The sequence below is a fragment of the Schistocerca piceifrons genome, chromosome 8 (genome assembly GCF_021461385.2).
Source record: "Schistocerca piceifrons isolate TAMUIC-IGC-003096 chromosome 8, iqSchPice1.1, whole genome shotgun sequence".
Taxonomy (NCBI): Eukaryota; Metazoa; Arthropoda; class Insecta; order Orthoptera; family Acrididae; genus Schistocerca; species Schistocerca piceifrons.
In genome coordinates, this window is record NC_060145.1 from 183,412,240 (window position 1) to 183,428,166 (window position 15,927).

Below are 15,927 nucleotides of genomic sequence, written 5' to 3' on the forward strand. Positions count from 1 at the left end.
ATCTTCCAACAAACCATAAGTGATGTGAAAAGATGTAGTAGCATGTATTACAGTGCCATAGCATACATGTGAAACTAATCAGCCACTAAATGTTTATCACAGTACGATAAAAAAACAATTATGCTTTGGCCGTACAGGGAATCAAGAAAGGGAGTGTTTGGTAACCCTTAATATTCAGCTGTTGTCTTTGCTGCATACTATGAATTTCAATAGCATTTTATGGAAAAAGTAAATAACATATTTTTCATTTAAAAATAATTTTTAATATGTTTCGGTTCTCAGATAGAAACTTTACATTTCCATAGGAATATAAAATATTAATGAACAGGTAGTGACAGAGAGTTACAGCATTTCCTAATGTACAGTGACCATTTTTGCATACGAAGCAAGCTGGAATGCATATCTTTCTGATGATGCGGTCATTAGAGACTGAACTCAACAAACTGGAAAAGGAGAGGAAAGGAAATTTGTATTTTCCTTGTTAAAGTAAGCACTGCAAAATTTGCTGTAAGTGGTTTAGGGACTTCATGAAAAACTTAAAACTAGATGACTGGATAGGTATTTGAACTTCTATCCTCCCAAAAGTGAGCCTGGTGTCTTACCATTGTGCCACCTCGTATATGTGTCTGCTTTCAATACCACTAAAATTCTCATATTGGTACATGTCCTCTATTCTCATAAAGCAACTTAAATGTGAAAATTTATTTCCAGGAAATTAACTGATGTGGAAAAAATTGAGTAGCTTTTGCAAAGGTTGAGGAATAGCTTCAATTCTTGCTAAAGCTTGTTCTAAGAATCCACATTCAGGAAAACTACTTAATGTATGTGCATTGCTACCAAATTATGAAAGTACAAAGCAGTTACTGCTTACCTGTGTAAAGACTTCCAATTTCTGAACTCATGCTGCTTGATTTGTTTCCAGTGTCTGGATTAGTTTCCATACTCGACAAATTGTGCTTCACACAAGAATCACTTGAACTAGAGGTTTTTGATTCACCTTGGTCAGCCACATTAACTGGTTCAAACAAATGACTGCTCTCCTACAGGAAATAATGTAGACTGGTTTTAATTAATTTTAGAGTTGAAACATATGTGCAAATTTTAAAATCATAAGCATAACTCAAATGATATTGTGCTTATATATTTTATCTTGGATTTGTGTAAAAAAAATTAAGATAAAACTATCAGACTCTTTCAAATCAAATCACAGCAACAACTATCACTTCCTCAAATTATGTGCAAACAGAATTTTTTACTGAAATAAGAAGGAGCCAAGTAAATTGTTTATTAAACAACATTGCTGCCTGATACAAAATACCAATCAAAAATATTTCTGGTAATTTTTACATTGAACTACTATTCACGTACTTTACACGTACTTTAATAACTTAGTAATCACTCTTCTCAAAATCACAGAGCCCAATTTCTACCAGTGTTCTGTACAATCACATAATGATATCTAAGTATAATACCTACCAAATTGTCCCTCCGAGGAAGTGAATTGATGAGAGTTGTTGTGGCATAAGGTGCAGGTATTTCCGGCTGCTGCTGATCCTTGCGGCAATTATAAAATGTGGTCAGGTTACGGCTGTCAACCTCAGCATAATCAGTTGTATTTGAACTGAGCTCATGGTTGAGTGTCTGATTATTAAGAAGCTTTGTCTCCAATAAACCAGATGAATCTTTGTCAGCACAATCAGTAGGTCTCCAGCCTCTATCAATCCACAGTGTTTCCTTGCCATTCATCAAGTTCAATTGAGGAATATCATTCCCATGCACAACAGGAACTGCAATACAACAGAACATATAAGCTAACATTCTTCAGATGATAAATTATAAGTCGATGAACATCTGTGACTGACAGTTGATAACTTCACACTATGTAATTGTGTGTGCGTGTGTGTGTGAGAGAGAGAGACAGAGAGAGAGAGAGAGAGAGAGAGAGAGAGAGAGAGAGAGAGAGAGAGAGAGAGAGAGAGAGAGAGGGGGGGGGGGGGAGGGGAGAGAGAAAGAGAGAGCAGAGAGGGGAGGGGGGGATGTGTGGTTGATTGATTTTTGAAATGCTGATTATTGACAGAGATCTCAAGACATGAACAAAACTAAACAATCTAGAAAAGGTTACAAGGAGTTATCATAACTTCCACCTACAGTGAACTGGAAAAATCAGAAAAATTCATCTAAAATGTGATATAATCAGTCTGTACATTTAGTGAGTTACTCAAGTCAAAAGAAAGATCAATTATACAAACCACTTAAATGACCAAGTTCTTTGCTAAGAGCCTGCCTCCTGCGAAGGTAGATAAAACCCACAAGACCAACAGCCATTGCAATAATGAGGACACCCATCAGGACAAGGAACCAGGTTTCTCTCACAACACCTCCAGCTGCGCCACTTTCACTGGGATGTGCCCTGCCAAAAGATAATTCAATTTCATAACAGTTCAGGAAAATGAGGTTGAACATTTCCTAGCATGAAATTTTTCTGTCTGAGTTTTACTCACCTTGGTGGATACTGGTGCAATAAAGCAGGATCCATTACCAGAGGGGCAGGTGCTGAGAATGGCCCCAGTCCTACCCTAGTGTAGGCTACAACACGTGCTGTATATGAGCTGCCAGTTGTCAAGTTGTTCAGCAAAACTGAGGTAGTTGTTGCATTTAGTGTCATTTGGGCAAGAACTTTGCTCCCTTTCCCTTTTATCTGAATCTAGAGTAAAAAAGATTATAATTCAAGTTAGTGACAAAAAAACTGAGCATCTGCAACCACAGATGGATGGCACATAGACACACGGAAAGATATGAAAATCATCCCCTCCCTCCCTCCCCCCCCCTCCAATCCCCCACCTACAGGTGAGTTGATAGCTACCAGTATTTTGAAAAACCTACTACTGTTCCTCCTCTTCCACTATTAAGCTGCTGCTTTTAGATCCTGGCAAAGTCAAGATCTGCTTAATATAAACAATACATAAAGTTACATTCATTAGTACCAATATTCTGATAATTTGTAAGTTATTTCTACTTGAATTTTCTATTATATACTATGATTGTCAATTTTACAAACTTAAATAGGTTGCTTTATTTCTTTTGCTCACTAAGACCATGAGAAAGAGAGAATCATTATCTGCTAGAGAGAATCATTATCTGCTAGTCTGGCCTTAATTAATTTTGATATTGTCACTTATGTGAAAGTAACTACATTTCTATGTTGTGATATGTAAATTGACATTGGGCTTTTCTTTGTTTATTCTTTTGTGCTGTAATTACTCAGTGTGATTAAGTGTTGTTGGGTACGTAGTAGTTGTTATGCATGTTCTGATTGATTAATAAAATGTTACTTCAGAAAGCTTTCATTTTTTATTGAAAAATTCTCAGCAAAAGCATATGGGCCCAGGCAAGCCTGTGAAAGTAAGGTTTTATAAATATTAAAATTGTGGAAATCTACAGTTTGTTTCAGAAGTTATAAGTTATGTGAGTGCTGATCATTCATTTTTTGTTGAGCGATCATTCGTGTGTGCAGAGTGCAATTTTTTTTTTCCTCAGTGAGAGCTAGAAATGAATGGTTCAGCCCCAACTGGACTTCCAGTGGTTGAAAAGTTGATCGGACCTGAAAATTATTCGACATGGAAAATTGACATGCAAGGGTATTTGGTTCATGATGAACTCTGGGATGTTGTTGAAAACCCTCCTTCGGATCTGATGAGATGGGATGATTTTTGAAAGAGAGAAAAAAAGAGCCATTCCTGGATTATACTTTCCATGGAACAGTTGAATTATTCCAATATAAAGGACAAAAAAATGGCAGCAGAAACCTGGGTGGACTTTAAAAAATCATTTGAAGACTCTGGACTCACTCACAGTGGGTTTGCTTAGATAATTAACCACAACCAAATTAGATAAATGCAAGTCAGTAGTGACCATGTGGCTAGGGCCTCCCATCAGGTAGACTGTTCACCTGGTGCAAGTCTTTCGAGTTGACAACACTTCGGCAACTTGCGTGTCCAAGAGGCACCTTGTATTGTATTGTATGTTAACCAGGGACCTAGAAACGATGGAGAGGCCCCGTCCCAGCCGCAGCCGCAGTGGTCCACAACCCCACAACGACTACCGCAGTCCACTTCACCCCTCCACCGCCCCACACCGAACCCAGGGTTATTGTGCGGTTCGGCCGCCGGTGGACCCCCCAGGGAACATCTCACACCAGATGAATATAACCCCTATGTTTGCGTGGTAGAGTAATGGTGGTGTGTGCATACGTGGAGAACTTGTTTGTGCAGCAATCGCCAACATAGTGTAACTGAGAAGGATTCGCCGAGGCAGATGGAAAACCGGACCTCGACACAAATCTGCTGGGCGGATTCGTGCCGGGGACCAGACGCTCCTTCCCGCCCGGAAAGCTGTGCGTTAGACCGCACAGCCAACCGGGTGGGCTAAGAGGCACCTTACCAAGGGACAACAGGAAGTCTTCAATATCTATCCCAAATCTCCAGACCTGATATGTGTTTTGCTGTAAATTTCCTTAGCAGGTATAATCATTGCCTTAAAACAAAAAACTACTGGACTTCCTAATAGTGGAGCTCAATATATGGTCTTGGCATCGACTATTCAGGATTTACTGTGGTTAAGACAACTTATGTCTAAGGTAGAACCAGGCAGTGTCATAAAGTCACTTACAGTATACTGTGATAATAAAGAAGCCTTCCAGTTAGCCAAGAATCTAGTGACAAACTCTAGATACAAGCATATTAAGTATAATTTTATAATAAGGCATGTTGACTCATGTGTTATTAATGTTGAACATCTGCTTTCTTAAGAAATCTTAGCCAATGCTTTCATAAAACCACTTAGTAATGGCAGACATGAAACGTGTAAGAAACTGTGGCCTTGTGAAATAAGTGAAGGAGTGACTGTAGATTTAGACTTCATACTTTTGTCGATGTCAGTTTATGGGGACATGTTGAGATATGTAAACTGATACCAACAGTTTCTTCTTCTTCTTCTTCTTTTTTTTTTTTTTTTTTTTTTTACTCCTTTGTGTTGTAATTCCTCAGTGGTGATTAAGTATTCTGGGAGTATGTCGTAGTTGTCATTGTGCACATACTCATTGATTAATAAAATGTTATTTCAGAAAGCTTTAACATTTATATTCGAAAATGCTCAACATTCTGCAACAAGATTAAGCTCAAAGGACATTTGGAGTTCATAATATGTAGAATTTCAGTGCCACTATTTATATTACAAAATGAAATATCATTATCATCATTTTGTTGAAAGAATAATGGCAACACTAAAACCTCAGTTTCTCGATGTCAAATGAAACTGACAAATCTATATAGTTAATTTTTGAGAAAAATGAAGTCACAGTTTATTCTGAAATACTGTAACTGGAAAAGTGAATGACATTCAGGACAAAAGGATCAACTGATTCTGTAGCAAGGGTTTTTAATTGATAATAGCAGCTGGTGTGGTTGGGATAGTCAGTGATAGTAAGTATGTGGTGGTAGTAGTAGTAGTAGTAGTAGTAGTAGTAGCAGAAAAAGAAGAAGAAGAAGAAGAAGAAGAAGGAATTAACATTGGCAGTAGTATTAGTAACAACATTTATGTTGATATACGTGGCATTTATAGGAAAATATTTGTAGTACCTTGTATCCAAGGAGAATTCCATTATGATGTTGTGGTGGAGGTGGAGACCAGCGAACAAATGCTGCAGTTGTGTTCAGCATACCAACTTGGACATTGTCCGGTGGAGCAGAAGGTACTGGAAGTTTGTTAATGATAATTGAGACTATATTATATCAATATATATAGTGTTTATTTGTTAATGACAACTGAAACTGCATTATATCAATATATATATAATGAACTGTGAAAAGTAGAATAGAATCTTAATTGAGATTCTCACTGTAAATTACTCAATATAATCTTAAGAAGATCAACACTGCATTAAGGAATTTTATGTAGGCCTACAATTATAAACAGTTTTACTTTATTTTTTAAAAATTTTGGTTGCTAGTCTACAGTCAAACAGAACTACATTCAGATGGTAATACAATGTTACAAGGCTTTTCATGGATGTTTTCTTTTCATGAATGTTTTATTGCAGAGACATATCATAAATAAAAGTCTATGAGGGACAGAATCATTAACATTGCACTCAAATAAAGACAGAAAAGCCACACAATTATTTTGTGGCAGTGGACATTAGGTAGAGAATTACGAGTTCTTCCTAAAATTAATATGTAGTTGGTAGTGAGTCTACTAGTTTTCAGCTTATAAGTTGGAGAAGTTCAATAATTAGAAATTTAATAAAACCATTAAATTGCTTCATTGAAATCCAATTACTAGTGGTTATTATATCAAACTATTTAATTTTAGAGATACTTGCAGTAATAGGAAATTCACATACCATCTTCCAAAGTTTGCACATGCTTTGAGTTTGATGGCTGTCCTTCCACAGATTTGTAGAATGGTACAAGAAAGAACTCATACTTTGTGAACTTCCTGAGGTTCGTCACTGTATTGGTAGTGGCGCCAGCATTCAGAACTGTTACCATATTGTATTTCTGAGAGCCACCAGAGAGATCACAGAATCGGACATACAGTCCTTCGACGTACTCCTCACCAGACAAAATCTAGACAATAAGAACATTATTACTCTCTATTTCATAGTGTAAATGTATCTTGTAGTAAAATTAGCAAATAAAATACTAAAGGTGCATTTGCAATTTTGGAATAATGAAAACTCAATGTTGTATGAGATCTATCAAAACCCTAGGTTCTTGGTGGATGTTTCTTTCTTAATGATATTCACCACAATTATCTACTTCCTCCTCTTTATCTCTTCAGATCTCCTGGTGGTGCTTTATCAGAAAACTGAAAAACCATTAATCTTTTAATGGGACTATTTGCTAAAAGAAAACCATGCCCCCCCCCCCCCCCTGAAGGTGTGCAATAACTAGACTTGGTATGTGTGAGTGTGTGTGTGTGTGTTTTTTTTTGTGTGTGCGAGAGAGAGAGAGAGAGAGAGAGAGAGAGAGAGAGAGAGAGAGAGAGAGACAGACAGAGAGAGAGAGAATGGAAAATAAGTAAGTGACACAGTTAATTTACATTATCATTATTTCAAGTGGACAGAAGTTAAACAGCCCTCACTGTGCTTCCTTTATTTGCACATTGTACTCTTCAATGGAATTTGAGTGATTTATTCATTCTGATAATTGTCTCCCGTTTAATATCATATCTCCAGCCACCATAATGAATCACCTCTAAATTATTGACAAGAAATATTCCAAAATAAAATGTGGCAACAGAATTGACTAGCAGTTTTGATTTATTCTGATTAACTGTAACTTACATCCCAAACAAGTCGCACTGATGTGGAGCTGAGAGGCATCACATCTCGCAACACAACCACCTTAGTACTTAGACGACTCCGGGCTTCATCAAGTTCATAACGAGGAACGGTTCTCTGATCAGCAGAACTCAGTGTTTTAGCTACACTTGAGACAGGGCTTGGTACTGACAGTCCATGGCTATTCTCTGCCCTCACAAGAAAAATGTATGAAGTGTCTGGCTTCAGGTCTGTTACCTGTTTAACAGAAATGCCAATATAAGAAAATACAATTGACAATTAAAAAGGAATAAAGAGCTCCAGCATCATAGATAATAAACATTCTAAATATTTAAAAGAAAACATCTACATCTGTATAGCACAAAGGGAAAAATTTAGATTTCAGTCCAGTATTTTGGCTTAGATACTAGTGTAGGCCAGTTGAATTCGGTGGTATTTGTGCAGCATGCGATACAAACATTGCTGCAGGTAGTCTATTGGCTGTACAAGTTAATTTTTTTAATATGGCTAGATAGTATATTACCATTGTCACAAATGACCCATATATGTATATATATAAACAGTTGAAAATGTGAAATTTAAAAAATTAATCCCAGTCACTCACTTTCTCATCACAAAGCAGGAATGAGACCTTCCCTGCCTGTACGGAATTTTTTGTCACAAAAGTATTAATCATTTTGATGTTAAAATAACTTCCAGAAATGAAAGATCATATTTTTGAAGTTTGTTCGCAATCCTGAAGTTTAAAATGAGAACTGTCCCTTTGGAAGGAAGAGCTGCAAACCCCATCTAGGCATCTTGACTTTTGTTATCTGTGGATTCACTGAATCAATGCAAACATATGCTCAGAAATTTCTTGAAACATCTGTGCTGCATCTGTATTTCACAAGCAACAATGCGGTTGTGTAAATGAGTTAAGTATGTGTTGCTTTAGACTTATCAGTATATTTCTTTTGTTGAGACATTCTTATGAAAGCTTAGAGTGATTATTTTCATATCATCCAGAAAATTTTTTTAGAGTATACCATTATAATTTTGTGATTACAGTAACTTCGGGTATTATGTAGGAATTTGTATGTTGTGAAATGTAAATGATTAATGCTGGATGGCTTGAGTATCCCTACTAGTGTCAAACAAAAAATATTTTCAGATCAGACTTCATGCTACATACAACATCTTTTAGTGAAGTCATACTGATATTCTTGCAATTATTTAAAAACTAATTCAGCATTCTGTTATCAGGACACAGTCAGATTACATATAAAATCAATGATACTTTTTAGCAAGGATGTGACGTACTGTGATAGCCTCTGATGTCACTCTGTTGGCAGCCACAACCCAGCCAGTCTGCAAGTCTGAACTGAAATACTCAATGGTGTAGCCAATGAGCGGTGATGCTCCTGGTCGACCCTGCTGCCATGACAATGCCACACTGGACTGTGTGGTGTTGAGGATGCGTGGCTGAGAGGGGGGCCCAGGAAACGTGCCAGGATCTGGTGTGCGGTGCAGACTGGGACCTGGACTCTTCTCCACAGTGAGAGATGCAGACCAGGATGTCTCACCACTTTCCGAGGAGGCCGTACAGGTGTATAGCCCTGAGTCCGACAACTGGAGGTCTGGTAACAAAGTAAAGTTGTCTCTGTTTTACAATGTCCTGTATTACACATTTACTCTCTCCCTTCCTCTATCAACAAAAATGAGCATCTGTTTAAATACAAACTATTAACTCCAGTTGCTGAAATATGTATGTTTTCTATTGTTATTCATGTATAAATGTTTCATTCTCTCTGTTAGTTTTATTTACAAATAGCTGTAGGAATGCGAAATATAAGTGAACATACACTCTATACTGCATGTCTCAACTAGGAAGTTCAAGAACATTTCTCTCCTTTCTTTCCTTTTTATTGTCAGCAGAATTCTTGGGAAACAACACTTGTTCTACAGACTGTAACTAAAAGGAATCTGGAAAGAAGTGTTCACACTTACAGACTGGGACAGTTAAAGTAAATTATAGGTAAAAAGTAAAGTCCAGAGAAACATCAGACAGGGATAGAACAGCTGAACTGTGAAAATAAAAATGTTGAGACAGTGATGTCTTTCATCTTTGCTCCTTGCCTGTCTCCTCTTATTCAATCAGTCTTCTACTCACTAATCATATTCTGTGTATGCCTCTGTGAAGTATAATCCTCAGAATTGTGGGATGAGTTAAGAAGGGTACAATATAAAAGAAAAAATATATAATTAGTCTTAGGTACACCAACTACAACAATGTACGATGATGTACTTAACAAAATAAATTAATTATACTTTATAATTGTTAATTTTAGCATACCTAATCTAATCATTGCAACAAATAGAAAACTTGTTACTTAGAAAAAAGCTATTTCTTCTTCAGTGATACTATCGTAGCTTCCAGGTGGCATCTTTCCGTTTGCCACCCTATCTCATCTTCTTTCCACATGCATCCTTCATAGACTTTTATGTAGTATCAAAGTGAAACATGCATGATCAAAAATTGTAACACATGAGGCCATAAAATCATGTAATAAATAACAATATATCAAATTTAAGGTTAGCAATGAGAGAATCAGATGAAGCAGTAATACAGCGACAATTTAAAGTACAAGAAAATAATCACTTACAAGTATGTGCAGGAAATTTGGTTTGAATAACTGTGACTGAATTTGAAGTACAGAAGAACACAGTACAATATTTCATCCTGGAAACCAGAAGTCAAGACGTAGGTTGTATGTAGATGGATCAACGGTCTAAGCATAATAATGCTAAGATGAGACACAACAGATAAGAACATTAACAGTTTTGTTCTTATAGACCCAAAGAATAATAATGACAGGAAGCTATGTAGAAAGACGACTAAGACTGGAATAGAAACAAATGAGAGTCACTTAGACTCTTAAGGCATAAGACCCATGGTAAGAAGGAAAACTGACATGGAAATGGCATGAAGAGAAACAACAGAGAGTTCAAATTTTACACAGTTGATAATATTTCTAGGTCAGATGTTCACTGGTTGATGATTGCGATCAGTGATTATAAGTGATGACAGTCTGTGATAGTGGTGAAATGATGGTTCATGAAGTAAACTAAGAAGGTGAAAAAAAAAAGTTGTCAAACAGAATAAATTGCAGATATTCATCACCTTAGATTTGCTGATACTCACTGTCAATATGAAGAGTCCCATTGTCTAGAACATTGATGCGAGGACCTTGGCTCACTAGAGGTGAGCCATTCTTGTACCAGCGCACCCTGGGTGGAGGTGTGCCTGTCGCCTGACACGGTAGTGCTGCTACAGATGACAGGGGCAGTGTCTGATTGGCTGGTCCCATCTCCACAATGGGTGGAGGTACATCAGCTACTGATGTTACCTTTAAAAATGAATTATCCATTTTACTTTATTTATCAATTTATTTAACCTTCCAAGGTTAGAACCAAAAATTCTTACTTACATCTAAGAAGGCATTATTCATATTTTTTACTGTGTCAGTAAAGGTGCATATTGCATAGGAGAGACACATCGAACCACAAGAAAATGTTGGAAACAATCTATGGAAAGTGATATGGATATTGTATTGCCAAGTTTGATCCTCTAACAATTTGTTCATAATATTGGACAAGTCAACTAATATAAAAGCTACTTTGGTTATATGAAGGTGCAAGGATATTGTAAAGCTGAGATGATGAGACATATAACACACATATTACTTACAGAAAATTTATTTATATTCCAGTACCAACTTTGGCTGTTGTATGTAAACACAGTAAGCTAAAACTCTTGTGACTGTAGTGCTGCCTGAGATACATTATTCAGACCAGTATTGTCCATGGTCGAAATTTGACCAATTGTGTTTATAACGAAAATAAACTCAAATTTTTTAAATATAAGTAATTGGAATTTATTCGTATGCAGATACTTAGTTCTTACCTGAACACTATGTAGATTTTTAGGTCTTATGAGAATGTTATGAGGAAAAGAGTAAGAAAGGACGAAGAGATTGCATGAAAGAATGAAAGACACAAATGATGGAAATAATTGCTTTATTGTACAAATTAATGATACGTAATCTCAGTATATTCAAATACTCTTAGTAAATATTCTTTCATTTGCTAAATGTCCTTTCTTGTTATGTTCACAAACACAAAATTTCAAAATGTCAAAAGATCTAACATTACTTGTTGCAGTGCATAACAGACCACGCATAAAAACTGGTTGTTTTAATAAAATCCCAATTTTTTCAAATGTTTGTCCTTGTGACTTATTAATGATAATAAAAAATACAGGAATAATTGGAAATGGCATTCTTTGAAACTGAAAAGGTAAAATAGTAGCCGAATAGTAAGTATACATTGAATCAAAATTCTCTTACATTGTGTGATGCCAATTAAAACTTTGTAATCAACAGCATTATTGTATGGACTTTTGACATGCATTCTTGTTCCATTAATTAATCCTCCTTTTGTGTGTACAGTTCTAATAAAAAGAAAACTGCTGCTGATTGTTAATTGTAATTTGTGTGGTAGTAAACTACTTACAGACACAGAATTCAAAAGCTCTTGTGGATATTATTTATCAATTTTGTATTCATTATCATAAATTTTTTATCATAGCTGTGATAAATTTTTGTTTCACATGGCATACCACTGAGTATATAGTTATTTATTATGGCGCATTCTTTATTTTTGGTGCTAGAATAACCGATTTAATGTAATAAATGTTTTCTGCAAGATTACCAGAAATATTGTTAATAATATTCTTTTGAGTACTGACTAATGCCATGAAATTTCAATAATAGCGTCACCAAACTGTGGAAATTTCCTTGCTTGGCAATTATCAATTTGATTCAAAATTCTACTTCATGTGGCAAAGCCCCCATATTTTGATTTAAAGTAAAATGATGAAATTTATGAAACTCATGCCAACTTTTAATGCAGTTCTCACGTAAAGAAGAATGTGATCCATGTGGAACAACTGGTAAAATCTGTCAAAACTCACTGCACAAAACAACAGTTTTACCTCCAAAAAGTTTATGTTAATTACATTTGTCTGTATACCAATCCCTAAATAATCTGTCTACAAGTTTCAGCACTTGAAGTGGACACATGGAAATTTTGTTGGTAAGAATCAATGAACATGAAATAATGTACTGACCATAGTTACTGCCTGATGTTATTTTGAGCACTGAATTTTGCAAAGTTGGTATGGTCAATGTAAATGCATTGTGCAAGAATGTTCTGTCTCCAATTAGAAGAGCTGAAGCTATGCCACTAAAGACTGTTGCAATGTAACAAAGATTCAGTGAATTTAATTTACAAGTAATTGCAGTTTGTGTGAATGTTCTACCACAACCTGCATGAGAAGTTAAGCAAAACACTTTTGAGCCAGTGACACGGTACCGAACTTCACAAATAACATGGTCAGTTATAGTATGCTGTTCACAATTAGTTCTTTCATAAAGTTAATTAAATTTTAACTCTTCATACGTTGAATCTAAATTATCTACTTCAGGAAATTGTGGCATTAACACAGGAACATGTAACTCAAGTAATCAAAATAAGTAGACCACTCAAAATGTCAATTTCTAGTGGTGCTCTGTTGCATCAAATTTCTTCATTGTATTCTCTTAAGAAATATTCACAAAGAAATATTCAAACCACAGTGCTAAAGCATCTGCTGGTATGTTCAGTGCACCAATTATACCAAATAAATGTCCGCCCCTGGTAGCTGAGTGGTCAACATGGCAGAATGTCATACCTAACAGCCCGGGTTCGATTCCCGGCTGGGTTGGAGATTTTCTCCACCCACACAGCTAGCACTCAAGCTTATTTCAAGGTGGATATTGAGTTTATGTTCAGTTGAAAATTCAAGATTGAAAAATCAACCTGTTACACAGTTTACATCAAGCTGTAAAAATTTAGCTTGAATTAAAATAATTTTCCCAAGCTTGAAATAAACTGTAATTTCCCTGGAAGGCTGTACAGCAGATGCGCGTGCAGCATAGCTTCCATAGACGTCCACAGGAAGCGCCACAAGTGTTTATAAGCCTTGCACTGACTTTGCTAGGTTTACGGCCATTTTACCTTTGTGACGCGCGTTAATGATTGTTGACTGTTGTGGAATTTGTTTTATACTGGAAAATAGTTCGTTAAGTGTGTGGTGTCTCCTGCCTTACTGCTACACCAGGTCTGAAGAGGATATTAGTGTATTACAGGTACGTTGGTGCATTTTTCTCTAGTAGTACGCTAATATTACAAATGTTAAATATTATTACGTAACGTAAAGAAATATCATATTCTTTTACATAGAAAAATTGAGCCTGGATGAAAGTGAAATGGATTACCAGCTAAGATTACATATTAAAAGTTGTTCAGCAAAAAGAGGTTATTTTAAACTAGCTCTCTAGTACTTAATGTTATTTTACCTTTTTAAAATCTCGTCTTTTTTTGTTGTTTTACATTTCAGTTCCACTGAACTGGTAATTTCTTAAATTCATTTCGATTTCATCTTTTATTTCATTTTGATTCAGGTTTACTCACCATAAAATAATTGTGGATAGAATAAAACGTCTACATTTTTCTAAACAGTAGTTTCTTTATAATTCAGATTAAATGGCCCTGAAACTGTTAGAAATAATGATGTGTGGCTTCTTCATGAAAACATCGCAAAATTACCCAAATGTCATCTTTACTTTAAAAATTTCAAGCAAAAAGTTATTTCAAATTGCTTTTAAACTCTTTGGAATGAAGTCACCAGAAGCAGCTGCTTACTCAGTGACATTTATACTAGTTAATGATTCTTACTACATCAGTGAGTTTGAAGTTATTTTGCTAATCTGGGGCATAAATTATATTTTGGTTGATCAGTTTGAACTTTTTACATTTTTTATGTTTAGGTATGGCTAACATTTTCTTTTACCTGTTACAGGATCATTATACCGGCAGAAGTCAGCGATATTTGATCCTGCTCTGGTCTGTGTGCTGGGGCCGGAGGGGCTTCAGAATAATTAAATTTTAAAATAAAACAATTTTAAACACTTTGAAAATAGAAAAATTTAAACATACATGTCTTGATAATTTTTTTTTCTCACACCATTTCCATTCTGATATTTATTTAATTAATTAGGTTCAATAAATTCAGATTAATAATTATGTAGCTTAAAACAAGCTGTAAATACCAGGCTGTATTCCACATGAGTAGATACAGCTGGAGCCAAACTTGATAAGTCAAGCTTGAAATATAGCTTCAACTCTGCCAACTTTGATGTTTGTTTCAAGCTTGAATCCAACTAACAGGCCTGAATATTCCAGCTTTGATCAAGCTTATATACTTGAACTTTACATCTGGAAACAAGTTTGAAACCGGCTTACTGTGCTATCTGGCCAGGGACTGGGTGTTGTGTTGTCCTTATCATCATCCTTTCATCCCCATTAATACGCAAGTCGCCGCAGTGGCATCAACTTGAAAAACTTGCACCAGGCGAACGGTCTACCCAACGGGAAGCCCTAGCCACACGACATTTGCATTTTACTAAATAAATTAAACATTTGCTTTAGTGAATTCAATTAATATGTTTCATCTGAACATTCACAAAATTCATTGTTATTTGAAGTAAAATTTTGTGGTAATGACAGTAAAAGACCACAAAGTTGATCTTAAAGAAAAGCAAGGGAAATAATGATGCGAATAAATAACATTATTTATAGATTTCATTACTATGATACTTTGATGCCCTCTGCTGGCAACATCTTCGACCTAACAGTTGTCGCATTGTAGCTGCCTGGTATGTGTGTGTTACTGCAAATGAACCACGTAACATGAGCCTCCCTACGATGCGATTTCAAGAAACATTGTCGCTTTCATGTGTCATTTGTACTGCAGCACCTGATCAGTATGCTGAGCAGGTTTGTGCTAACATACTGGAGAGTTTAATGCATGATAGAGAAGGTATCACCACAGTTATGAACATGAAAACATGTACTTCCTTTTACCACTCTTACCAGCTATGTAGACACATCTATGGCAAAGTTTGTTCAAATTATGTAAGTTCCATTGGTCTCCTTGTATAATTAATATTAAAAATTGGGGCTTCAATTTTCGTGTTCATATGTTAATATTATCATGATTATTTTCTTTATGAGTAGATAAAATTGACTCTAATTTGTCTTAAGGTATTCAGTTCTTTCGTTAGTGTATTTCACAAAATGTACCTATCAGAATGTGAACAACAAGTAAAAGATTAATTTTCTAAAGATTCTTACATGAAAGTTAAATTTTTCTTACAAGTAGTTTAATTATTAACTGAGTAATCTGTCAAAAATAGATCTTTTCTGAACTAGTTATCATTATATCCAGTGAATGAACAGTGAAAAAGTTATGGTCCATAATTACTGGGAGATTGATCTTCATCTCATGTACAGCCACAGTCTGACAGCTGACTGCTCCTAGTCCTTCCCACAAAGTGAGAAGCCATTTTCATAATGGCATCCAATGTCTAATGTTTCACAGTAAGTTCCTCCAAATTGAAATTGTGAGTCACATTGCAATTATAAAGTAATACAGGTGAACAGAA

At 35.6% G+C, this 15,927-nt stretch overlaps 1 protein-coding gene across 1 annotated transcript in view; it reads right to left on the reverse strand.

Annotated features, from left to right (window-relative positions):
* LOC124712171 (protein sax-3-like) overlaps positions 1–15,927 on the reverse strand; it is an 89,837-nt gene that overhangs the window by 43,265 nt on the left and 30,645 nt on the right. Inside the window, exons 6-14 of the mRNA XM_047242466.1 lie at positions 10,524–10,728; positions 8,642–8,958; positions 7,346–7,579; positions 6,401–6,626; positions 5,637–5,752; positions 2,502–2,704; positions 2,250–2,410; positions 1,477–1,787; positions 872–1,040 (exon numbers count right to left, since the gene is read on the reverse strand). Coding sequence (XP_047098422.1) covers positions 872–1,040; positions 1,477–1,787; positions 2,250–2,410; positions 2,502–2,704; positions 5,637–5,752; positions 6,401–6,626; positions 7,346–7,579; positions 8,642–8,958; positions 10,524–10,728 — 1,942 coding nt within the window. The remainder of the gene's footprint in view (positions 1–871; positions 1,041–1,476; positions 1,788–2,249; positions 2,411–2,501; positions 2,705–5,636; positions 5,753–6,400; positions 6,627–7,345; positions 7,580–8,641; positions 8,959–10,523; positions 10,729–15,927) is intronic.